The sequence below is a fragment of the Bombina bombina genome, chromosome 2 (genome assembly GCF_027579735.1).
Source record: "Bombina bombina isolate aBomBom1 chromosome 2, aBomBom1.pri, whole genome shotgun sequence".
In the NCBI taxonomy this organism is placed as follows: domain Eukaryota; kingdom Metazoa; phylum Chordata; class Amphibia; order Anura; family Bombinatoridae; genus Bombina; species Bombina bombina.
Genome location: NC_069500.1, coordinates 72,825,812 through 72,853,555, shown reverse-complemented (window position 1 = coordinate 72,853,555; position 27,744 = coordinate 72,825,812). Strand labels below are relative to the sequence as shown.

The 27,744-nt window shown below is 40.1% G+C and overlaps 1 protein-coding gene across 3 annotated transcripts in view; it reads right to left on the bottom strand.

Moving 5' to 3' along the window:
• SMAD4 (SMAD family member 4) overlaps positions 1-27,744 on the bottom strand; it is a 153,410-nt gene that overhangs the window by 4,824 nt on the left and 120,842 nt on the right. For all 3 annotated transcript variants that reach the window (XM_053701113.1, XM_053701112.1, XM_053701114.1), the window contains 3 exons: positions 13,084-13,203; positions 12,514-12,627; positions 10,847-10,897 (listed from right to left, as the gene is read on the bottom strand). In XM_053701113.1, the coding sequence (XP_053557088.1) occupies positions 10,847-10,897; positions 12,514-12,627; positions 13,084-13,203 (285 nt within the window). The remainder of the gene's footprint in view (positions 1-10,846; positions 10,898-12,513; positions 12,628-13,083; positions 13,204-27,744) is intronic.

Below are 27,744 nucleotides of genomic sequence, written 5' to 3'. Positions count from 1 at the left end.
TTACAGTCCAGGTCGGAAGCACAAAAGAAGCCCCCTGAATTAAACGATGGTGATCTGTCCACCACGTTAGAGAGTGTCGAACAATCGGTTTTAAAGATATTAATTGAGATATCTTTGTGTAATCCTTGCACCATTGATTCAGCATACAGAGCTGAAGAGGTCGCATGTGAAAACGAGCAAAGGGGATCGCGTCCGATGCAGCAGTCATAAGACCTAGAATTTCCATGCATAAGGCTACCGAAGGGAATGATTGTGACTGAAGGTTTCGACAAGCTGAAATCAATTTTAGACGTCTCTTGTCTGTTAAAGACAGAGTCATGGATACTGAATCTATCTGGAAACCCAGAAAAGTTACCCTTGTCTGAGGAATCAATGAACTTTTTGGTAAATTGATCCTCCAACCATGATCTTGAAGAAACAACACAAGTCGATTCGTATGAGATTCTGCTAAACGTAAAGACTGAGCAAGTACCAAGATATCGTCCAAATAAGGAAATACCACAATACCCTGTTCTCTGATTACAGACAGAAGGGCACCGAGAACCTTTGTAAAAATTCTTGGAGCTGTAGCTAGGCCAAACGGCAGAGCCACAAACTGGTAATGCTTGTCCAAAAAAGAGAATCTCAGGAACTGATAATGATCTGGATGAATCGGAATATGCAGATATGCATCCTGTAAATCTATTGTGGACATATAATGCCCTTGCTGAACAAAAGGCAAGATAGTCCTTACAGTTACCATCTTGAACGTTGGTATCCTTACATAACGATTCAATATTTTTAGATCCAGAACTGGTCTGAAGGAATTCTCCTTCTTTGGTACAATGAAGAGATTTGAATAAAACCCCATCCCCTGTTCCGGAACTGGAACTGGCATAATTACTCCAGCCAACTCTAGATCTGAAACACAATTCAGAAATGCTTGAGCTTTCACTGGATTTACTGGGACACGGGAAAGAAAAAATCTCTTTGCAGGAGGTCTCATCTTGAAACCAATTCTGTACCCTTCTGAAACAATGTTCTGAATCCAAAGATTGTGAACAGAATTGATCCAAATTTCTTTGAAAAAACGTAACCTGCCCCCTTACCAGCTGAGCTGGAATGAGGGCCGCACCTTCATGTGGACTTAGAAGCAGGCTTTGCCTTTCTAGCAGGCTTGGATTTATTCCAGACCGGAGATGGTTTCCAAACTGAAACTGCTCCTGAGGATGAAGGATTAGGCTTTTGTTCTTTGTTGAAACGAAAGGAACGAAAACGATTATTAGCCCTGTTTTTACCCTTAGATTTTTTATCCTGTGGTAAAAAAGTTCCTTTCCCACCAGTAACAGTTGAGATAATAGAATCCAACTGAGAACCAAATAATTTGTTACCCTGGAAAGAAATGGAAAGTAGAGTTGATTTAGAAGCCATATCAGCATTCCAAGTCTTAAGCCATAAAGCTCTTCTAGCTAAAATAGCTAGAGACATAAACCTGACATCAACTCTGATAATATCAAAAATGGCATCACAGATAAAATTATTAGCATGCTGAAGAAGAATAATAATATCATGAGAATCATGATCTGTTACTTGTTGTGCTAAAGTTTCCAACCAAAAAGTTGAAGCTGCAGCAACATCAGCCAATGATATAGCAGGTCTAAGAAGATTACCTGAACACAGATAAGCTTTTCTTAGAAAGGATTCAATTTTCCTATCTAAAGGATCCTTAAACGAAGTACCATCTGACGTAGGAATAGTAGTACGTTTAGCAAGGGTAGAAATAGCCCCATCAACTTTAGGGATTTTGTCCCAAAATTCTAATCTGTCAGACGGCACAGGATATAATTGCTTAAAACGTTTAGAAGGAGTAAATGAATTACCCAATTTATCCCATTCTTTGGAAATTACTGCAGAAATAGCATTAGGAACAGGAAAAACTTCTGGAATAACCACAGGAGCTTTAAATACCTTATCTAAACGTTTAGAATTAGTATCAAGAGGACCAGAATCCTCTATTTCTAAAGCAATTAGTACTTCTTTAAGTAAAGAACGAATAAATTCCATTTTAAATAAATATGAAGATTTATCAGCATCAATCTCTGAGACAGAATCCTCTGAACCAGAAGAGTCATCAGAATCAGAATGATGATGTTCATTTAAAAATTCATCTGTAGGGAGAGAAGTTTTAAAAGATTTTTTACGTTTACTAGAAGGAGAAATAACAGACATAGCCTTCTTTATGGATTCAGAAACAAAATCTCTTATGTTATCAGGAACATTCTGCACCTTAGATGTTGAAGGAACTGCAACAGGCAATGGTACTTTACTAAAGGAAATATTATCTGCATTAACAAGTTTGTCATGACAATTAATACAAACAACAGCCGGAGGAATAGCTACCAAAAGTTTACAGCAGATACACTTAGCTTTGGTAGATCCAGCACTAGACAGCGATTTTCCTGTAGTATCTTCTGACTCAGATGCAACGTGAGACATCTTGCAATATGTAAGAGAAAAAACAACATATAAAGCAAAATTGATCAAATTCCTTAAATGACAGTTTCAGGAATGGGAAAAAATGCCAAAGAACAAGCTTCTAGCAACCAGAAGCAATGAAAAAAATGAGACTGAAATAATGTGGAGACAAAAGCGACGCCCATATTTTTTAGCGCCAAATCAGACGCCCACATTATTTGGCGCCTAAATGCTTTTGGCGGCAAAAATGACGCCACATCCGGAACGCCGACATTTTTTGGCGCAAAATAACGTCAAAAAAATGACGCAACTTCCGGCGACACGTATGACGCCGGAAACGGAAAATAATTTTTTGCGCCAAAAAAGTCCGCGCCAAGAATGACGCAATAAAATGAAGCATTTTCAGCCCCCGCGAGCCTAACAGCCCACAGGGAAAAAAGAGTCAAATTTTTGAAGGTAAGAAAAAAAATGATAAATTCAAGTGCATTATCCCAAATATGAAACTGACTGTCTGAAAAATAAGGAATGTTGAACATTCTGAGTCAAGGCAAATAAATGTTTGAATACATATATTTAGAACTTTATAAACAAAGTGCCCAACCATAGCTTAGAGTGTCACAGAAAATAAGATTTACTTACCCCAGGACACTCATCTACATGTTTGTAGAAAGCCAAACCAGTACTGAAACGAGAATCAGCAGAGGTAATGGTATATATAAGAGTATATCGTCGATCTGAAAAGGGAGGTAAGAGATGAATCTCTACGACCGATAACAGAGAACCTATGAAATAGACCCCGTAGAAGGAGATCACTGCATTCAAATAGGCAATACTCTCCTCACATCCCTCTGACATTCACTGCACGCTGAGAGGAAAACCGGGCTCCAACTTGCTGCGGAGCGCATATCAACGTAGAATCTAGCACAAACTACTTCACCACCTCCATCGGAGGCAAAGTTTGTAAAACTGAATTGTGGGTGTGGTGAGGGGTGTATTTATAGGCATTTTGAGGTTTGGGAAACTTTACCCCTCCTGGTAGGAATGTATATCCCATACGTCACTAGCTCATGGACTCTTGCTAATTACATGAAAGAAAAGAACACACTCGCAGAAACAGGAATCAACTGGTCTGATTATTCCTGTGCTCACAATGTATTACTGGTTTTGAATGGAACAGGACTGACTATGGGTATAACAATTTTGCAGGGGTGAAACATTGTCAAATTAATTTATTTAAAGGAGAGTGTGCACCAATTACTATATAACTGCATGCAATAGACACTACTATAAACAAGAATATGCACAGATAGTTACTAATCTTAAAATCCAGTATAAAACATTTTAAAAACCCTCTTAGGCTGGGACACCCAGTGAAAGGAGCTGAGAAAGCAGAACAAGCATACATTCCCCCTCCCCGGCATATGAAAAGACAGATTACACAAACAATAGCAGCAAGAATCTGTAGATCTGGGTCTACATCTGATAATTTGGGGCTTGGTTTGGAGACTGAAAATCAGCAAATGTTATTAAAAAATAAAAAACACTCCTAGATGGGCTATATAAATGGATCATCTTCAAAATATTTAGGCAAAGAAAAATCTAGTTTACAATATCCCTTTAAAGATTAAATGCTTTCATAAAATACAGCATGTTATTTTTACACGTGAACAAATTCTCTTTTAGGGATTTTCACCAATTAGGCTGCTTTTTTACTCTGACACTGTTTATCTGGTCAAGTATGGCCAAAACTTAAAATATACATTAGCTGCACATAATATATAAGCATGATAAGCGTCTGAAATAAAATCTTAATAGCTTTCTTAAATAAGAAGTTCAATAACTCACACTATAATCAACCTCTGCGTTATCACAATCTGAATACTTTTATGCTACCGAAAAATCTAACAATTTTAACAATTTGAAACGTTGTATATGTGTATCTGTATATACACATTTTTTTGCAAATAACCATAGTTGATTGTAGCAGAGTTAACCGGCTGACCACAAACCAGCAAAAAAACATAATTTATGCTTACCTGATAAATTCCTTTCTTCTGTTGTGTGATCAGTCCACGGGTCATCATTACTTCTGGGATATAACTCCTCCCCAACAGGAAATGCAAGAGGATTCACCCAGCAGAGCTGCATATAGCTCCTCCCCTCTACGTCAGTCCCAGTCATTCGACCAAGAATCAACGAGAAAGGAGTAACCAAGGGTGAAGTGGTGACTGGAGTATAATTTAAAAGATATTTACCTGCCTTAAAACAGGGCGGACCGTGGACTGATCACACAACAGAAGAAAGGAATTTATCAGGTAAGCATAAATTATGTTTTCTTCTGTTATGTGTGATCAGTCCACGGGTCATCATTACTTCTGGGATACCAATACCAAAGCAAAAGTACACGGATGACGGGAGGGATAGGCAGGATCATTATACAGAAGGAACCACTGCCTGAAGAACCTTTCTCCCAAAAATAGCCTCCGAAGAAGCAAAAGTGTCAAATTTGTAAAATTTGGAAAAAGTATGAAGCGAAGACCAAGTTGCAGCCTTGCAAATCTGTTCAACAGAGGCCTCATTCTTAAAGGCCCAAGTGGAAGCCACAGCTCTAGTGGAGTGAGCTGTAATTCTTTCAGGAGGCTGCTGTCCAGCAGTCTCATAGGCTAAACGTATTATGCTACGAAGCCAAAAAGAGAGAGAGGTAGCAGAAGCTTTTTGACCTCTCCTCTGTCCAGAATAAACGACAAACAGGGAAGAAGTTTGGCGAAAATCTTTAGTTGCCTGCAAGTAGAACTTGAGGGCACGAACTACATCCAGATTGTGTAGAAGACGTTCCCTTCTTTGAAGAAGGATTTGGGCACAAGGATGGAACAACAATCTCTTGATTGATGTTCCTGTTAGTGACTACCTTAGGTAAGAACCCAGGTTTAGTACGCAGAACTACCTTGTCTGAGTGAAAAATCAGATAAGGAGAATCACAATGTAAGGCTGATAACTCAGAGACTCTTCGAGCCGAGGAAATAGCCATTAAAAACAGAACTTTCCAAGATAACAATTTTATATCAATGGAATGAAGGGGTTCAAACGGAACACCCTGTAAAACGTTAAGAACTAAGTTTAAACTCCATGGCGGAGCAACAGCTTTAAACACAGGCTTGATCCTAGCTAAAGCCTGACAAAAGGCCTGGACGTCTGGATTTTCTGACAGACGCCTGTGTAACAAGATGGACAGAGCTGAAATCTGTCCCTTTAATGAACTAGCTGATAAACCCTTTTCTAAACCTTCTTGTAGAAAAGACAATATCCTAGCGATCCTAACCTTACTCCAGGAGTAACTTTTGGATTCGCACCAGTATAGGTATTTACGCCATATTTTATGGTAAATCCTTCTGGTAACAGGCTTCCTAGCCTGTATCAGGGTATCAATAACCGACTCAGAAAAACCACGTTTTGATAAAATCAAGCGTTCAATTTCCAAGCAGTCAGCTTCAGAGAAGTTAGATTTTGATGTTTGAATGGACCCTGTATCAGAAGGTCTTGTCTTAGAGGTAGAGACCAAGGCGGACAGGATGACATGTCCACTAGATCTGCATACCAAGTCCTGCGTGGCCATGCAGGCGCTATTAGAATCACTGATGCTCTCTCCTGTTTGATTTTGGCAATCAATCGAGGAAGCAGCGGGAAGGGTGGAAACACATAAGCCATCCCGAAGTTCCAAGGTGCTATCAAAGCATCTATCAGAACCGCTCCCGGATCCCTGGATCTGGACCCGTAGCGAGGAAGTTTGGCGTTCTGGCGAGACGCCATGAGATCTATCTCTGGTTTGCCCCAACGTCGAAGTATTTGGGCAAAGACCTCCGGATGAAGTTCCCACTCCCCCGGATGAAAAGTCTGGCGACTCAAGAAATCCGCCTCCCAGTTCTCCACTCCCGGGATGTGGATTGCTGACAGGTGGCAAGAGTGAGACTCTGCCCAGCGAATTATTCTTGATACTTCCATCATTGCTAGGGAGCTTCTTGTCCCTCCCTGATGGTTGATGTAAGCTACAGTCGTGATGTTGTCCGACTGAAACCTGATGAACCCCCGAGTTGTTAATTGGGGCCAAGCCAGAAGGGCATTGAGAACTGCTCTCAATTCCAGAATGTTTATTGGAAGGAGACTCTCCTCCTGATTCCATAGTCCCTGAGCCTTCAGAGAATTCCAGACAGCGCCCCAACCTAGTAGGCTGGCGTCTGTTGTTACAATTGTCCAGTCTGGTCTGCTGAATGGCATCCCCCTGGACAGGTGTGGCCGATAAAGCCACCGTAGAAGAGAATTTCTGGTCTCTTGATTCAGATTCAGAGTAGGGGACAAATCTGAGTAATCCCCATTCCACTGACTTAGCATGCACAATTGCAGCGGTCTGAGGTGTAGGCGTGCAAAAGGTACTATGTCCATTGCCGCTACCATTAAGCCGATCACCTCCATGCATTGAGCTACTGACGGGTGTTGAATGGAATGAAGGACACGGCATGCATTTTGAAGCTTTGTTAACCTGTCTTCTGTCAGGTAAATCTTCATTTCTACAGAATCTATAAGAGTCCCCAAGAATGGAACTCTTGTGAGAGGAAAAAGAGAACTCTTCTTTTCGTTCACTTTCCATCCATGCGACCTTAGAAATGCCAGAACTAGCTCTGTATGAGACTTGGCAGTTTGAAAGCTTGAAGCTTGAATTAGAATGTCGTCTAGGTACGGAGCTACCGAAATCCCTTGCGGTCTTAGTACCGCCAGAAGGGCACCCAGAACCTTTGTGAAGATTCTTGGAGCCGTAGCCAATCCGAATGGAAGAGCTACAAACTGGTAGTGCCTGTCTAAGAAGGCAAACCTTAGATACCGGTGATGATCTTTGTGGATCGGTATGTGAAGGTAAGCATCTTTTAAATCCACTGTGGTCATGTACTGACCCTTTTGGATCATGGGTAAGATTGTCCGAATAGTTTCCATTTTGAACGATGGAACTCTTAGGAATTTGTTTAGAATCTTTAAATCTAAGATTGGCCTGAAAGTTCCCTCTTTTTTGGGAACCACAAACAGGTTTGAGTAGAACCCTTGTCCTTGTTCCGACCGCGGAACCGGATGGATCACTCCCATTAATAACAGATCTTGTACACAGCGTAGAAACGCTTCTTTCTTTATCTGGTTTGTTGACAACCTTGACAGATGAAATCTCCCTCTTGGGGGAGATAATTTGAAGTCTAGAAGGTATCCCTGAGATATGATCTCTAGTGCCCAGGGATCCTGAACATCTCTTGCCCAGGCCTGGGCGAAGAGAGAAAGTCTGCCCCCCACTAGATCCGGTCCCGGATCGGGGGCTTTCGGTTCATGCTGTCTTTGGGGCAGCAGCAGGTTTCCTGGCCTGCTTGCTCTTGTTCCAGGACTGGTTAGGCTTCCAGCCTTGCCTGTAACGAGCAACAGCTCCTTCCTGTTTTGGTGCAGTGGAGGATGATGCTGCTCCTGTTTTGAAATTCCGAAAGGGACGAAAATTAGACTGTCTAGCCTTAGCTTTGGCTTTGTCTTGAGGTAGGGCGTGGCCCTTACCTCCTGTAATGTCAGCGATAATTTCTTTCAAACCGGGCCCAAATAAAGACTGCCCCTTGAAAGGTATATTAAGTAATTTGGACTTAGAAGTAACATCAGCTGACCAGGATTTTAGCCACAGCGCCCTACGTGCCTGTATGGCGAATCCTGAGTTCTTAGCCGTAAGTTTGGTTAAATGTACTACGGCCTCCGAAATGAAAGAATTAGCTAGTTTAAGGACTCTAAGTCTGTCCGTAATGTCGTCTAGCGTAGATGAACTAAGGTTCTCTTCCAGAGACTCAATCCAAAATGCTGCCGCAGCCGTAATCGGCGCGATACATGCAAGGGGTTGCAATATAAAACCTTGTTGAACAAACATTTTCTTAAGGTAACCCTCTAATTTTTTATCCATTGGATCTGAAAAAGCACAGCTATCCTCCACCGGGATAGTGGTACGCTTAGCTAAAGTAGAAACTGCTCCCTCCACCTTAGGGACCGTTTGCCATAAGTCCCGAGTGGTGGCGTCTATTGGAAACATCTTTCTAAATATTGGAGGGGGTGAGAACGGCACACCGGGTCTATCCCACTCCTTAGTAACAATTTCAGTTAGTCTCTTAGGTATAGGAAAAACGTCAGTACTCGCCGGTACCGCAAAGTATTTATCCAACCTACACAGTTTCTCTGGTATTGCAACGGTGTTACAATCATTGAGAGCTGCTAAGACCTCCCCTAGTAATACACGGAGGTTCTCCAATTTAAATTTAAAATTTGAAATATCTGAATCCAATCTGTTTGGATCAGAACCGTCACCCACAGAATGAAGCTCTCCGTCCTCATGCTCTGCAAGCTGTGACGCAGTATCAGACATGGCCCTAGTATTGTCAGCGCACTCTGTTCTCACCCCAGAGTGATCACGCTTGCCTCTTAGTTCTGGTAATTTAGACAAAACTTCAGTCATAACAATAGCCATATCTTGTAATGTTATCTGTAATGGCCGCCCAGATGTACTAGGCGCCATAATATCACGCACCTCCCGGGCGGGAGATGCAGGTACTGCCGCGTGAGGCGAGTTAGTCGGCATAACTCTCCCCTCGCTGTTTGGTGAAATTTGTTCACATTGTACAGATTGACTTTTATTTAAAGTAGCATCAATACAGTTAGTACATAAATTTCTATTGGGCTCCACCTTGGCATTGGAACAAATGACACAGATATCTTCCTCTGAGTCAGACATGTTTAACACACTAGCAATAAACTTGCAACTTGGTTATAATCTTTTTTAGCAAAAACGTACTGTGCCTCAAAGAGGTACTAAACGATTAAATGACAGTTGAAATAATGAACTGAAAAACAGTTATAGCATCAAACTTTAAAACAACACAACTTTTAGCAAAGGTTTGTTCCCATTAGTAAAATAACAATAATTAAATTTGATATAAAAATTACAGAGCAACGTTTTTATTCACAGTCAATATAAAATTCTCACAGCTCTGCTGAGAGAATATACCTCCCTCCAAAGAAGTTTGAAGACCCCTGAGATCTGTCAAAGATGAACAGGATCATGCAGGAAATATAAGAGTAGCTGACTGGAAATTTTTGATGCGTAGCAAAGAGCGCCAAAAACGGCCCCTCCCTCTCACACACAGCAGTGAAGAGAAACGAAACTGTCACAAATAAAAGCAAACAACTGCCAAGTGGAAAATAATGCCCAAATATTTATTCACTCAGTACCTCAGCAATGTAAACGATTCTACATTCCAGCAAAAACGTTTAACATGAACAATACTTATTAAAAGGATTAGTGACTTTTAACAGAGTAGTTCCGGTGAAATACCATCCCCAGAATACTGAAGTGTATACATACATGTCATTATAACGGTATGGCAGGATTTGTCATCAATTCCATTCAGAAAATAAAAACTGCTACATACCTCAATGCAGATTCATCTGCCCGCTGTCCCCTGATCTGAAGCTTTTACCTCCCTCAGATGGCCGAGAACAGCAATATGATCTTAACTACTCCGGTTAAAATCATAGTAAAAAACTCTGGCAGATTCTTCCTCAAACTCTGCCAGAGAAGTAATAACACGCTCCGGTGCTATTATAAAATAACAAACTTTTGATTGAAGTCATAAAAACTAAGTATAATCACCACAGTCCTCTCACACATCCTATCTAGTCGTTGGGTGCAAGAGAATGACTGGGACTGACGTAGAGGGGAGGAGCTATATGCAGCTCTGCTGGGTGAATCCTCTTGCATTTCCTGTTGGGGAGGAGTTATATCCCAGAAGTAATGATGACCCGTGGACTGATCACACATAACAGAAGAAAAATGTCATATTCTGCAGGGGGCTGAATAGTCATTTAACCAGTTGAAGTGTATTAAACTGTTTACAAATAACTCCTTTTCATTTATATTTACATTTTAAGTCGCTGTTGTTGCCTGTGGTATCCCTACGTACACTGAAAGTTTCTACATAGGCTAAAGAAAAACTGTGTAAACATAGCCAGCAGAAGAGGAGAGATAGGTAATAAAATGTTAATGTTCAATTGTTCTCTCAGAGTATTATGCTTTGGTATATACAGGGATAATAATATAAAGAAGCATATGTGTATGTACAGAAAGATAAGGAAATCTGATTTCCCTGAAAGCTCAACCCATTTAAATGGGTTATGTTTCAAAAAACAAAACCAGCTATTTCATAAACAATGCAATTTCTCTAACATTTTATATTCTACACCTGGTAAAACAAGTCACTAAAAACACAGGAAAAAAACAATTTTACTGTGCACGGTCCCTTTAAGAATATGAGAAAATATCGAAAGCAATACCTACCAGGATGATTAGAGATTGGTGGTTGGAATGCAAGTTCATTATGAACTGGCCCTACAATATAACAAAAATTTTATAACAATTCATTGGCACAATTTATAATAGATCTCACACACATACACAAATTCATGACTAGAAAAGTATTATCATAGTTATGGGACATAGTTACTAGTGTACTAGTCTAAAACAATGTTGTTAAAATAAAATAGGAAAACCCCTAATTTCTTACTAGTCTGGAAAATAGTGGCAATTTAAAGGTAAGTAATAAGTATTTATTTTTATATGCATATATGCAATGACATTTGAGTAAAAATAATTTTAGAATCCTTAATTAGTGTCTAAAATGGCCACTGGTAAAAGTCTCGAAAGTGGGACCTAGCAAGTAAACGACAGGACAAATTATTTAAAAAGACTTTAGACTATGTTACCCTCTCATTTTAGATAAGACACAGAAAGAGAAGATAGCTTAATCTCCCTTTAACATATACAAAATTACCAATATTAGGGTTGCACCGATACCGATACTAGTATCGGTATCGGTGCCGATACCAAGTATTTGCATGAGTACTTGTACTCATTCAAAAGCACCGATACTTAAACCGATACCTCCAATTCCTACCCATATGCCATCTTGGAACTGAGATTTAATGGCCCCAAAATATCTTTCTGACCCATGCAGTTGTGTGAAAGTGAAAGACTGTTCAGCTTAGCATCAAACGTCCTTACTGATAGCAGAAACAGACTTATAGCTGAACATGCAGAGATGCTTCTGTTACTTAATAAGAACTTGCCACTAACTGTTGAAAAATTATTCTAATTGCTAGATTGCCTGTTATACTGCTAGTTCTTGTCTTGCACAATTATGCTCAAAACATACTGTACTCTGAGGAAAATCCTTAGCCAGGGCTGGACTGGGAATAAAAAGCAGCCCTGGAAAAATATGAAGACCAGCCCAATTTTCTGTTGAGTCAGTAAAATGCACATGAACCATTTTTCTCAAAGGGGATTACTGGGATACTCCTTCCCCAATATTATTTTCAGAATTAAATTACTTTGTATTAAGTACAAATGTCAGATTGATGAGTTATATAGGCATCCTACAACCCAATTGCATCCAGTAATCACCCCTTTAAATTGTAGCTTTCCAGCCCCAGCTGCTGCAGCTGTTTTTTGTTGTTATTAATATATGTTATTGTAATATTTTTATTTATAAACTTGTTCTGTGAACTTTGTGACAACCAGCACATAAAACTGTTTTAGTATTTCAAAATGTCTTTTGAGATACAGTTCATAATTATAAAGAAGCGATCTTAAATCATTAGTCTGTATTGTGCTTGGTAAACTGTCATGGCATAAAAAAAAGTATCGGTAATTGGTATCGGTGAGTATTTGAAAAAAAAAGTATCGGTACTTGTACTCGGTCTTAAAAAAATGGTATCGGTGCAACCCTAACCAATATACTTAATATTCTCACTTTACAGGATTTAAACTTGTAGTCTAATCCAAAACTTACATTGCTGAAAAAATGTACAACTTAAATTTAAAAAAAATCTCAGGGAGCCTAAATAGCTAAACATGTGGGAAATTAAAAGAAAAATGCACAGAAGAATTTCAAAAATCAAGAAGTGAATGATTCTAGCCAATGTGATACATTTGAAATAAAAACTTACAGTAATGTCCAGGATGGGGCATGGGTGGATGATGCTGAAGATGTCCGTTCTGGTGGTGAGACATATTAGATGTATAAGGTGCTGCTCTATTTCCAGTCCAGGTTGTAGTACTGTCTATAACATCAGACAGAAGATAATTACTACACCGGCCTTTTTTTTTTTTTTTCTCTCTCTCTAACTTTGCTTTGTTAGCAATATGTCTCACAAACGGTGGGCTTTTCAAAACAAAAGGTGCTATGGAATTTCATGAAACACATGGCAAAAAAAGGACTATAAAATGTATGGCATATGTGAATCCACTGTCCAGCTACATGCATTGAAATGGCACATGAGCATTATAAAAATGATGATGCAAGATAAATGCAGGTGTTAAAAGGAGAGAAGAGGTTTGTAAAAATTGCTAAAACATGATATTTGAACATATTAAGGGACTGAGTAAGCGATCTTTTAAAAAAAAATAATTTAAAAAAAATATTGGTTTATATTTCCAACACCACACGCACACCATACAAAAGAAAAGTTAGAGGGGCGGACAATACGAATAATTTTAAAGGAGGGGGGGGGACTTACTATGATGATATGTTGCTGGCTGTGCGCTGAAGCCATTTTGTGGCGTCCCTTGGGGCGGTACTGAAGCAATCGCAAGCAATCCCTCACCATGACTTGCTGCCAATAAACTGGTGGGTTGGCCTAAGGAACAAAGGATAGAAATAAAGGCATACTGTATCCTCCAGAAAAGTAAATGTCAGTGTGTGCTTTCTTCAAGATTGTTCAGAAAGCAAAAACAAAAAAAATTGACAAATAATAATTTAAAAGTCTCTGTAATTGTCATCTGAAGGAGATAATTAAAGTTTGGTAACTCCTCTTTGGCAAGTACCAATGCTTTGAATTCATAGCAAACTATGGCATGTCATGTAAAAAGGCTTTTTCTTTAATACGTCATAGAAAATCCAAAATGTAAACCCAAGGCAAACATCCTTCTTTAAAGCCCTTATAATTGGAGTACTAAAAAATTAGCCTATAAACAGCCCACAGAATGGCACCAGGTTGACAACTTCAACAGCCTAGCAAGACACATGGCTGTATCAAAACCACTGGCAGCCATTAAGTGGCAAAAGATGGCTCAATTAAACTTGTTAAGACCCACGAGCCACAGCTCCACTTCTTGCCACAGAAAGCCTAAAGCCAGCCAAACTTTAGATGCAGGCAAGTTCTTTGAAAACCTAAAGACTTCTAGGCATGATTTAATTATAGTGAGTTATACTCACCATTTCTATTAGTACAAATATGTACAAAACATCACCTTGCAGTAGAATTGCATAATTAAAATGTGCATAATAAAAAGACAATGCAATAACACCTACTCTAAATTTCAAATAAGCAGTAGATTTATTTCAAGCAAATTTATTTTTTCTCCCATTGTCCGGCCCCCTGTATCATGTGACAGACATCAACCAATCACAGACTAGTATACATATACCCTTGTCTGTGAGCTTGAACAAATGCGCAGTATGAGCATGTTCCCCAGAAAGTGTGTATATAAAAACTGTGCAAATTGTGATAATGGAAGCAAATTGGAAAGTGTCTTAAAACTGCAGCTCTTTCTGAATCATAAGTTTGTTTTTATATGAGCATCCCTTTAAACTCAACGGGAAGAGAGAGAAAATGAGAAATATTAGAAACAAAAAGTGGAAAAGGACAAAATAGAGAAGAGAAAGCAAAAAGGAAAAAAGGAAAGGGAAAAAAATAAATAAATGAAGCAACAGGGTCCTTGCAGAAGGCAGTACTAGCTAATTCTCTAATTCTGGCTATTTCAAATGATTTCTTGAGCTGTAGTTTAAACTACTCTTCTGTGGCCAATTATTTAACTTGTGCACCATTGTGTAGTGAACACATCTTTGTGCTTAAAGGGACATAATACTCATATGCTAAATCACTTGAAAGTGATGCAGCTTAAATGTAAAAAGCAGACATGAAAATATCAACTGAACAACTTTCCAATTCTAAACAACTTTCCAATTTCCTTTGGTTATCAAATTTGCTTTGTTCTTTTGATATCGTTTATTGAAGGTAGGCTCATAAGAGCTCAGGAGTGTGCACGTGTCTTTAGTACTCTATGGCAGAAGTGTTTTGCAACATTAATAGCTTTGTTAGACAGAGTACTAAAGACACGTGCACACTCCGGAGCTCTTATGAGCCTACCTAGTTTAACTCTTCAATAAAAGATAGCAAAAGAATAAAGCAAATGTGATAACAGAAGTAAATTGGAAAGTTGTTTAAAATGGCATGCTCTATCTGAAACATGAGTTTAATTTTGACTTTACTGACCCTTTAATGTTATACATATTTGCATCTGTTGTACAGAAGGGCCTATAATAGGCTCATACATTTTTCTATAATATTCTTAGCTCATAGTCTGTACAGGACATCATGGGAGCCAGGACACATGCATAAAAGCTAAATTGTATATATGTAATATATATATATATATATATATATATATATATATATATATATATATATATATATATATATATATATATATATATATATATATACTTATGTATATACCATAAAATACAATTAATTATTCTAGTAAAGAACATTCTACCTGGCTGTAATGACTGAGGTTCATAGCTCATTGAATCTCTCTCATTGTCAATTTTGCTCAGAAACCTCCTTAGACATAGACCACAAAACATCACTCTTACCAATCCAGCCCATATCACCACTTAACCAAAAAAGTAAATTTATGCTTACCTGATAAATTAATTTCTTCTACGATATGACGAGTCCACGGATTTCATCCTTACTTGTTGGATTTATCCTCCTGCTAACAGGAAGTGGCAAAGAGCACCACAGCAGAGCTGTAGATATAGCTCCTCCCTTCCCTCCACCTCCAGTCATTCGACCAAAGTTAGGAAGAGAAATGAAAATTTCCTTTTCTTCTACAAGATATGACGAGTCCACGGATTTCATTCTTACTTGTGGGATACAATACCAAAGCTACAGGACACGGATGAAAGAGAGGGACAAGACAGAGACCTAAACGGAAGGCACAACTGCTTGAAGAACCTCTCTCCCAAAACCAGCCTCAGAAGAAGCAAAAGTATCAAATTTGTAAAATTGTGAAGAGACGACCAAGTTGCAGCCTTGCAAATCTGTTCAACAGAAGCATCGTTTTTAAAAGCCCATGAGGAAGCCACAGCCCTAGTAGAATGAGCCGTAATTCTTTCAGGAGGCTGCTGTCCAGCAGTCTCATATGCTAGACGGATGATACTCTTCAGCCAAAAAGAAAGGGAGGTAGCCGTAGCTTTCTGACCCCTACGCTTTCCAGAAAAAAACTATGAATAATGAAGATGATTGATGGAAATCCTTAGTCGTCTGCAAGTAAAACTTCAGGGAACGGACCACGTCCAAGTTATGCAACATACGCTCCTTCTTAGAAGAAGGGTTAGGACATAATGAAGCAACAACAATTTCCTGATTAATATTCTTATTTGAAACAACCTTAGGAAGGAAACCAGGTTTGGTACGTAAAACCACCTTATCAGAATGAAATATAAGATAAGGAGAATCACATTGTAGTGCTGAAAGCTCAGAAACTCTACGAGCAGAAAAAATAGCAACCAAAAACAAAACTTTCCAAGATAACTTAATATCTATGGAATGCATGGGTTCAAACGGAACCCCTTAATTCAAACTCCTGTGGAGCAATTGGTCTAAATACAGGCTTAATTCTAGTTAAAGCCTGACAAAAAGACTGAACGTCTGGAACATCTGCCAAACGTTTGTGTAGCAAAATTGACAAGGCAGAAATTTGTCCCTTTAAGGAACTCGCTTATAAACCTTTCTATAATCCTTCTTGAAGAAAAGACAGAATCCTGGGAATCCGAACTTTACTCCATGAGTAGCCCTTGGATTCACACCACAAAAGATATTTACGCCATATCTTATGATAAATCTTTCTGCTGACAGGCTTACGCGCCTGAATCAAAGTATCGATGACCGACTATGAGAAACCCCGCTTAGATAAAATCAAGCGTTCATTCTCCAAGCAGTCAGCTGCAGAGAAACTAGATGTGGATGTTGAAAAGGACCATGAATGAGAAGGTCCTGTCTCACTGGAAGTTTCCACGGAGGCAAAGAGGACATGTCCACTAGATCTGCATACCAAGTCCTGCGTGGCCACGCAGGCGCGATTAGAATTACTGAAGCCCTCTCCTGTTTGATCCGAGAAATCACTCGGGGAAGGAGGGGAAACACATAAGCTAGGTTGAACGACCAAGGCACTGCCAAGGCATTTATCAGTTCGGCCTGAGGATCCCTCGACCTGGATCCGTATCTTGGGAGCTTGGCATTCTGTCGAGACGCCATCAGATCCAATTCCGGTCTGCCCCATCGGAGAATCAGTGAGGCAAATACCTCCGGATGGAGCTCCCACTCCCCCGGATGAAAAACCTGTCGGCTTAAAAAGTCCGCTTCCCAGTTGTCCACTCCTGGGATGTAAATTGCTGACAGATAACAAGAATGGGCCTCCGCCCATCGAATTTTCTTGGATACTTCTGTCATCGCTAAGGAACTCCTCACTCCTCCCTGATGATTGATGTAAGCCACAGTCGTGATGTTGTCCGACAGTAATCTGATGAATTTGGCCGAAGCCAACTGAGGCCACGCCTTAAGCGCATTGAATATTGCTCTCAATTCCAGAATATTGATTGGAAGTAGACACTCCACCTGAGTCCATACACCCTGAGCCTTCAGGGAATTCCAGACTGCACCCCAGCCCAGTAGACTGGCGTTCGTTGTCACTATCACCCATGAAGGTCTGTGGAAACACGTCCCTTGGGACAGATGATCCGGCGACAACCACCAAAGAAGAGAGTCTCTGGTCTCCTGGTCCAGATTTATCTGAGGAGATAAATTTGCATAATATGCACAGTTGCAGTGGTCTGAGATGAAATTGAGCGAATGGAATGATGTCCATTGCCACCACCATCAATCCAATTACCTCCATGCACTGAGTCACTGACGGCTGAGGATTGGACTGAAGGGCTCGGCATGTATTTAGAATCTTTGACTTTCAGAAAAATCTTCATGGCTATAGAATCTATCAGAGTTCCCAAGAAGGGAACCTTTGTCTGTGGAACTAGTGAACTCTTTTCTAAATTCACCTTCCATCCGTGAGTTCTCAGAAATGACAACACTGTGTCTGTATGAGACTTTGTTAGATGATAAGTTGACGCATGAATCAGAATATCGCCCAGATAAGGCGCCACTGCTATGCCCCGCGGCCTGAGAACCGCCAGAAGGGACCCTAGAACCTTCGTGAAGATCCTGGGTGCTGTGGCCAACCCAAAGGGAAGAGCCATGAACTGAAAATGTTTGTCCAGGAAGGCATACCTTAGGTACTGATGATGATCCTTGTGGATAGGAATATGCAGGTATGCATCCTTCAAGTCCATGGTAGTCATATATTGACCCTCCTGGATCATTGGTAAAATGGTTCGAATAGTCTCCATCTTGAAAGATGGGACTCGGAGAAACTTGTTTAGACTCTTGAGATCTAAAATGGGTCTTTACGTTCCCTCTTTTTTGGGAACCACGAAAAGATTTGAGTAAAACCCCCGCCCCTGTTCTAGTCTTGGAACAGGACGAATTACTCCCATAGTAGAGAGGTCTTTTACACAACGTAAAAACGCCTCTTTATCTGGTCTACAGACAATCGTGAAAGAAGAAATCTCCCTCTTGGGAGAAAACTTTTGAATTCCAGTTGATTCCCGTGGGTCACGATTTCTAGTGCCCAAGGGTCCTGAACATCCGTCTACCCCCTACTAGATCCGGTCCCGGATCGGGGGCCGCCCCTTCATGCTGTCTTGGTAGCAGCAGCGGGCTTCTTGGGTTGTTTACCCTTGTTTCAAGCCTGGTTGGGTCTCCAGACGGACTTGGCCTGACAAAATTCCCTTCCTGTTTTGTGGAGGAAGAAGAGGGTACTCCTTTAAAGTTCCGAAAGGAGCGAAAATTATTTTGTTTACCCCTCATCTTAGCAGACTTATCCTGAGGTAGAAGATGACCTTTACCTCCAGTAATGTCGGAAATTATTTCCTTAAACTCAGGCCCGAATAGGGTCTTACCCTTGAAAGGAATAGCCAAGAGTTTTGACTTAGATGACACATCAGCAGACCACGATTTTAACCATAACGCTCTACGCGCTAAAATGGCGCCAGCTTAGCAATTTGAAAGGCAGCATCTGTGATAAAAGAATTAGCTAGCTTAAGAGCCTTAATTCTATCTAAAATATCCTCTAAAGGGGTCTCAATCTTAAGAGACTCTTCTAGAGCATCAAACCAGAAAGCCGCTGCAGTAGTAACTGGAACAATGCAGGCTGTCGGTTGTAAAAGGAACCCCTGATGAATAAATAATTTCTTTAGAAGACCCTCTAATTTCTTATCCAGAGGGTCTTTGAAAGCACAACTGTCCTCAATAGGAATAGTTGTACGCTTAGCCAGGGTAGATATAGCTCCCTCCACCTTAGGGACAGTTTGCCAAGAGTCCCGAATGGTGTCTGATATAGGATACATTTTCTTAAAATTAGGAGGAGAGAACGGTATACCCGGTCTGTCTCACTCCTTTATAATCTCCGAAATTCTCTTAGGAACCGGAAAAACATCAGTGTAAGCGGGAACTTCCAGATACTTGTCCATTTTACACAATTTCTCTGGTGGTACCATAATAGGGTCACAGTCATCCAGAGTTGCTAAAACCTCCTTAAGTAACAGGCGGAGGTGTTCCAGCTTAAATTTAAAGGACATGACGTCTGAATCTGTCTGAGGTAACACACCTCCCGATTCCGAAAGTTCTCCCTCAGACAAAAGTTCCCTGACCCCCAATTCAGATCCCTGTGAGGGTACATCGGAAATAGCCAACAAAGCATCAGAGGACTCAGTATTTACATTGATTCCTGTCCTACTGTGTTTACCCTGTAACACTGGTAACTTATATAATACCTCTGTAAGGGTAGTTGACATAACTGCAGCCATATCCTGCAGAGTAAAGGAATTAGACGCGGTTGAGGAACTCAGCGTCGCTTGGGTGGGCGTTAAAGGTTGTGACACTTGGGGAGAATTAGGCGGCATATCCTGATTCTCTTCAGACTGAGAATCATCCTTAGGCACACTTTCTTTACATAAAATATGATTTTTACATTGTAAGGCCGTTTCAGTACAAGAGGTACACAAAGTAAGAGGGGGTTCCACAATGGCCTCTAAACACATAGAACAAGGAGTTTCCTCAAGTTCAGACATGTTAACCCCTTAACGACTGAGGACGTGCAGGGTACGTCCTCAGAAAAAAGGCAGTTAATGCCTGAGAACGTACCCTGCACGTCCTCAGTGTGGAAAGCAGCTGGAAGCAATCCTGCTCGCTTCCAGCTGCTTTCCGGTTATTGCAGTGATGCCTCGATATGGAGGCATCCTGCAATAACCCTGCATGGCCATCCGATGCAGAGAGAGCCACTCTGTGGCCCTCTCTGCACCGGACATCGGTGGCCGGTAACGTTGGTGGGTGGGAGCTGACTTGGGAGGCGGGTGGGCGGCCATCGATGGGCCGTATAAGGTGGAGGGGGGGCGGGATCGGGGCCGGAGCTGACGGGGGCGCGCGCGCGTGCACAGAGGGTGGCGGGCGAGCGCGTGCACGGGGCGGGAGCGGGTGGGAACCGCTATACTACAGAAAATTAGATTGTAACTGTGGGGGAAAAGGGACAAATTAAAAAACAAATAAACTTTAGTAAAAGGGATCTTGGAGGGGTGGGGGGGTTGTTCTTGGGTGTGGGGGGAGCTACACTACAGAAAAAGGGATTTTTCTTAAAAAAAAAAGCACATTTTTGTTCTAAACTGGGTACTGGCAGACAGCTGCCAGTACCCAAGATGGCGCCCATTAAGGCAGAGGGGGAGGGTTAGAGAGCTGTTTGGTGGGGGATCTGTGAGGTTGGGGGCTAAGGGGGGATCCTACACAGCAGCATATGTAAATATGCTAAAAAAAAAAACTCAAAAAGGCCCAAATATACCTTTTATTTTAGTACTGGCAGAGTTTCTGCCAGTACTTAAGATGGCGGGGACATTTGTGGGGTGGGGGAGGGAAGAGAGCTATTTGGGAGGCATCAGGGGGTCTGATGTTTCAGGTGGGAGGCTGAGCTCTACACTAAAGCTAAAATTAACCCTGCAAGTTCCCTACAAGTTACATAATTAACCCCTTCACTGCTAGACATAATACACGCGTGATGCGCAGCAGCATTTAGCGGCCTTCTAATTACCAAAAAGCATCGCCAAAGCCATATATGTCTGCTATTTCTGAACAAAGGGGATCCCAGAGAAACATTTACAACCATTTGTGCCATAATTGCATAAGCTGTTTGTAAATGATTTCAGTGAGAAACCTAAAATTGTGAAAAAGTTAACGTTTTTTTTTTTATTTGATTGCATTTGGCGGTGAAATGGTGGCATGAAATATACCAAAATGGGCCTAGATCAATAGTTGGGGTTGTCTACTACACTAAAGCTAAAATTACCCCAAAATGCTCCCTACATGCTCCCTAATTAACCCCTTCATTGCTGGGCATAATACACGTGTGGTGCGCAGTGGCATTTAGCGGCCTTCTAATTACCAAAAAGCAATGCTAAAGCCATATATGTCTGCTATTTCTGAACAAAGGGGATCCCAGAGAAGAATTTACAACCATTTATGCCATAATTGCACAAGCGGTTTGCAAATAATTTCAGTGAGAAACCAAAAGTTTGTAAAAAATTTGTAAAAAAGTGAACGATTTTTTGTATTTGATCGCATTTGGCGGTAAAATGGTGGCATGAAATATACCAAAATGGGCCTAGATCAATACTTTGGGTTGTCTACTAAAAAAAAATATATACATGTCAATGGATATTCAGAGATTCCTGAAAGATATTAGTGTTCTAATGTAACTAGCACTAATTTTGAAAAAAAATGGTTTGGAAATAGCAAAGTGCTACTTGTATTTATGGCCCTATAAGTTACAAAAAAAGCAAAGAACATGTAAACATTTGGTATTTCTAAACTCAGGATAAAATTTTGAAACTATTTAGCATGGGTGTTTTTTGGTGGTTGTAGATATGTAACAGATTTTGGGGGTCAAAGTTAGAAAAAATGTGTTTTTTTCGATTTTTTCCTCATATTTTATATTTTTTTTATAGTAAATGATAAGATATGATGAAAATAATGGTATCTTTAGAAAGTCCATTTAATGGCGAGAAAAACGGTATATAATATGTGTGGGTACAGTAAATGAGTAAGAGGAAAATTACAGCTAAACACAAACACCGCAGAAATGTAAAAATAGCCTTGGTCCCAAACGGACAGAAAATGGAAAAGTGCTGTGGTCATTAAGGGGTTAAACAGACTAGCAATAGCCACAATATTCGTTAATAACCTTATTTACTGATTCAAAAAATTTTCTGAAAATTGTTTACTGCGCCTTTAAAAAATAAAAGCACAACAATTTTTCTGTTTTGCACCAAAAACGATTTTTATCACTAAAAATATATAGGAAACAGTTCAATTTTGCCAAAAATTATTGCACCCTTTAAGTAAAGGCTAAATCACCCTTTAAAGAGACTTTTTATTTCAAAAATACACTTTAACAACGAAAACAGCCCCTGCACCTCACCACAGCTCTGCTGTGGCACCTACCTGCCCCCGGGGTACTCAAGAGTGACGCGACAACGATCCAGTGACTGAAAATCAACTTTAGGCCCCACCGGAGCTAGTGCCTGTTGCCTTCTAGTCAGGAGAAAACTGAGCGCCTGAGTGCGCAAAAACATAATTTATGTAAGAACTTACCTGATAAATTCATTTCTTTCATATTAGCAAGAGTCCATGAGCTAGTGACGAATGGGATATACAATCCTACCAGGAGGGGCAAAGTTTCCCAAACCTCAAAATGCCTATAAATACACCCCTCACCACACCCACAATTCAGTTTAACGAATAGCCAAGAAGTGGGGTGATAAGAAAGGAGTGAAAGCATCAAAAATAAGGAATTGGAATAATTGTGCTTTATACAAAAAAATCATAACCACCACAAAAAAAGGGGTGGGCCTCATGGACTCTTGCTAATATGAAAGAAATGAATTTATCAGGTAAGTTCATGCAAGAGTCCATGAGCTAGTGACGTATGGGATAATGAATACCCAAGATGTGGAACTTCCACGCAAGAGTCACTAGAGAGGGAGGGATAAAATAAAGACAGCCAATTCCGCTGAAAAATAATAATAATCCACAACCCAAAACAAAAGTTTTTAATCTCAAAATAATGAAATTATAAGCAGAAGAATCAAACTGAAACAGCTGCCTGAAGTACTTTCCTACCAAAAACTGCTTCAGAAGAAGAAAACACATCAAAATGGTAGAATTTAGTAAAAGTATGCAAAGAAGACCAAGTTGCTGCTTTGCAAATCTGATCAACAGAAGCTTCATTCCTAAACGCCCAGGAAGTAGAAACTGACCTAGTAGAATGAGCCGTAATTCTTTGAGACGGGGAATTACCCGACTCTACATAAGCATGATGAATCAAAGACTTTAACCAAGACGCCAAAGAAATGGCAGAGGCCTTCTGACCTTTTCTGGACCCAGAAAAGATAACAAATAGACTAGAAGTCTTTCTAAAATCCTTAGTAGCTTCAACATAATATTTCAAAGCTCTTACTACATCCAAAGAATGTAAAGATCTCTCCTTTGAATTCTTAGGATTAGGACATAATGAAGGAACAACAATCTCTCTACTAATGTTGTTAGAATTCACAACCTTAGGTAAAAATTTAAATGAAGTTCGCAACACTGCCTTATCCTGATGAAAAATCAGAAAAGGAGATTTACAAGAAAGAGCAGATAATTCAGAAACTTTTCTAGCAGAAGAGATGGCCAAAAGGAACAGAACTTTCCAAGAAAGTAATTTAATGTCCAGAAAATGCATAGGTTCAAACGGAGGAGCTTGTAAAGCCCTCAGAACCAAAGACTCCAAGGAGGAGAAATTGACTTAATGACAGGTTTGATACGAACCAAAGCCTGTACAAAACAATGAATTATCAGGAAGAATAGCAATCTTTCTGTGAAAAAGAACAGAAAGAGCAGAGATTTGTCCTTTCAAGGAACTTGCAGACAAACCTTTATCCAAACCATCCTGAAGAAACTGTAAAATTCTAGGAATTCTGAACGAATGCCAGGAGAATTTATGAGAAGAACACCAAGAAATGTAAGTCTTCCAGACTCGATAATAAATCTTCCTAGACACAGATTTACGAACCTGTAACATAGTATTAATTACTGAGTCAGAGAAACCTCTATGACTAAGAATCAAGCGTTCAATTTCCATACCTTCAAATTTAATGATTTGAGATCCTGATGGAAAAAAGGGCCTTGAGATAGAAGGTCTGGTCTTAACGGAAGAGTCCAAGGTTGGCAACTGGCCATCCGAATGAGATCCGCATACCAAAACCTGTGAGGCCATGCTGGAGCCACCAGCAGCACAAACGAACGTTCCATTAGAATTTTGGAAATCACTTTTGGAAGAAGAACTAGAGGCGGAAAGATATAGGCAGGATGATAATTCCAAGGAAGCGACAACGCATCCACTGCCTCCGCCTGAGGGTCCCTGGATCTGGACAGATACCTGGGAAGTTTATTGCTTAGATGAGAGGCCATCAGATCTATTTCTGGAAGACCCCAGATTTGAACAATCTGAAGAAATACCTCTGGGTGAAGGGACCATTCGCCCGGATGTAACGTCTGGCGACTGAGATAATCCGCTTCCCAATTGACTACACCTGGGATGTGAACCGCAGAAATTAGACAGGAGCTGGATTCCGCCCAAACAAGTATCCGAGATACTTCTTTCATAGCCTGAGGACTGTGAGTCCCACCTTGATGATTGACATATGCCACGGTTGTGACATTGTCTGTCTGAAAGCAAATAAACGATTCTCTCTTCAGAAGAGGCCAGGACTGAAGAGCTCTGAAAATCGCACGGAGTTCCAAAATGTTGATTGGTAATCTCGCCTCCTGAGATTCCCAAACCCCCTGCGCTGTCAGAGATCCCCATACAGCTCCCCAACCTGACAGACTCGCATCTGTTGAGATCACAGTCCAGGTTGGGCGAACAAAGGAAGCCCCTTGAACTAAACGATGGTGATCTATCCACCACGTCAGAGAGTGTCGTACATTGGGATTTAAGGATATTAATTGTGATATCTTTGTATAATCCCTGCACCATTGGTTCAGCATACAAAGCTGAAGAGGTCGCATGTGAAAACGAGCAAAGGGGATCGCGTCCGATGCAGCAGTCATGAGACCTAGAATTTCCATGCACAAAGCTACCGAAGGGAATGATAGAGACTGAAGGTTTCGACAGGCTGAAACCAATTTCAGACGTCTCTTTTCTGTTAGAGACAAGGTCATGGACACTGAATCTATTTGAAAACCCAAAAAGGTTACCTTTGTCTGAGGAATCAACGAACTCTTTGGTAAATTGATCCTCCAACCATGTTTTTGAAGAAACTACACAAGTTGATTCGTGAGAGATTTTGCAGAATGTAAAGACTGAGCAAGTACCAAGATATCGTCCAAATAAGGAAATACCGCAATACCCTGTTCTCTGATTACAGAGAGAAGGGCACCGAGAACCTTTGAAAAGATCCTTGGAGCTGTTGCTAGGCCAAACGGAAGGGCCACAAACTGGTAATGCTTGTCTAGAAAAGAGAATCTCAGAAACTGAAAGTGATCTGGATGAATTGGAATATGAAGATATGCATCCTGTAAATCTATTGTGGACATATAATGCCCTTGCTGAACAAAAGGCAGAATAGTCCATATAGTTACCATTTTGAATGTTGGTATCCTTACATAACGATTCAATATCTTTAGATCCAGAACTGGTCTCAAGGAATTCTCCTTCTTTGGTACAATGAATAGATTTGAGCAAAACCCCAGACCCTGTTCCAGAACTGGAACAGGCACAATTACCCCGGCCGACTCTAGATCTGAAACACATTTCAGAAATGCCTGAGCTTTCACTGGGTTTACCTATTCTGTACCCTTGAGAAACAATGTTCTGAATCCAAAGACTGTGAATCGAATTGATCCAAATGTCTTTGAAAAATCGTAACCTGCCCCCGACCAGCTGAGCTGGAATGAGGGCCGCACCTACATGTGGACTTGGGAGCTGGTTTTGACTTTCTAAAAGGCTTGGATTTATTCCAGATTGGAGAAGGTTTCCAGACAGAAACCGTTCCTTTAGGGGAAGGGTCAGGCTTCTGTTCCTTATTCTGACGAAAGGAACGAAAACGATTAGCAGCCCTGTATTTACCTTTAGATTTTTTGTCCTGAGGCAAAAATGTTCCTTTCCCCCCAGTAACAGTTGAAATAATAGAATCCAACTGGGAACCAAATAATTTATTACCTTGGAAAGAAAGAGCAAGCAAAGTTGATTTGGAAGACATATCTGCATTCCAAGTTTTAAGCCATAAAGCTCTTCTAGCTAAAATAGCTAAAGACATATACCTGACATCAACTCTAATGATATCAAAGATGGCATCACAAATAAAGTTATTAGCATGTTGAAGAAGTTTAACAATGCTATGAGTATTATGGTCTGATACTTGTTGTGCTAAAGCCTCCAACCAAAAAGTAGAAGCGGCAGCAACAACAGCCAAAGAAATAGCAGGCCTAAGAAGATTACCTGAACATAAATAAGCTTTCCTCAGAAAGGATTCAATCTTCCTATCTAAAGGATCCTTAAAGGAAGTAGCCCCATCAACTTTAGGGATTTTGTCCCAAAACTCTAATCTATCAGATGGCACAGGATACAATTTCTTAAACCTTTGAGAAGGAGTAAATGAAGTACCCATATTATTCCATTCCCTAGAAATTACTTCAGAAATAGCATCAGGGACAGGAAAAACTTCTGGAATAACCATAGGAGGTTTAAAAACCGAATTTAAACGCTTAGTAGATTTAGTATCAAGAGGACTAGAATCCTCCATTTCTAAAGCGATTAAAACTTCTTTACGTAAAGAGCGAATAAATTCCATCTTAAATAAATATGAAGATTTATCAGTGTCAATATCTGAGACAGAATCCTCTGAACCAGAAAAATCCTCATCAGAAACAGACAAATCAGAATTATGACGGTCATTTAAAATTTCATCTGAAAAATGAGAAGTTTTAAAAGACTTTTTACGTTTATTGGAAGGAGGAATAACAGACATAGCCTTCCTAATAGATTTAGAAACAAATTCTCTTATATTAACCGGAACATCCTGAGTATTAGATGTTGAGGGAACAGCAACAGGTAATGGTATATTACTAATGGAAATACTATCTGCATTAGAAAGTTTATCATGACATTCATCACAAACTACAGCCGGAGGAACAGTTACCAAAAGTTTACAACAAATACACTTAACTTTGGTAGAACCAGCATCAGGCAGCGTCTTTCCAGAAGTAGATTCTGATCCAGGGTCAATCTGAGATATCTTGCAATATGTAATAGAAAAAACAACATATAAAGCAAAATTATCAAATTCCTTAAATGACAGTTTCAGGAATGGGAAAGAATGCCAATGAACAAGCCTCTAGCAACCAGAAGCAATGAAAAATGAGACTGAAATAATGTGAAAAAAAGGTGGAGACAAAAATGACGCCCACATTTTTTAGCGCCAAAAAAAGACGCCCACATTATTGGCGCCTAAAAAATTTTGGCGCCAAGAATGACGCCACATCCGGAACGCCGACATTTTTGGCGCAAAACGTCAAAAAAATGACAATCACGAACAACAGAAATTTTTTGCGCCAAAAATGACGCAATAAACAAGCATTTTCAGCCCCCGAGAGCCTAACAGCCCACAGGGAAAAAAGTCAATTTGAAAACAATTTTTTAAGGTAAGAAAAAAATTGAATATTCATATGCATTAACCCAAATAATGAAACTGACTGTCTGAAATAAGGAATATTGATCATCCTGAATCAAGGCAAATATAAGTTTAAAGACATATATTTAGAACTTTACATATAAAGTGCCCAACCATAGCTTAGAGTGTCACAAAAAATAAGACTTACTTACCCCAGGACACTCATCTACATATAGTAGATAGCCAAACCAGTACTGAAACGAGAATCAGTAGAGGTCATGGTATATAAGAGTATATA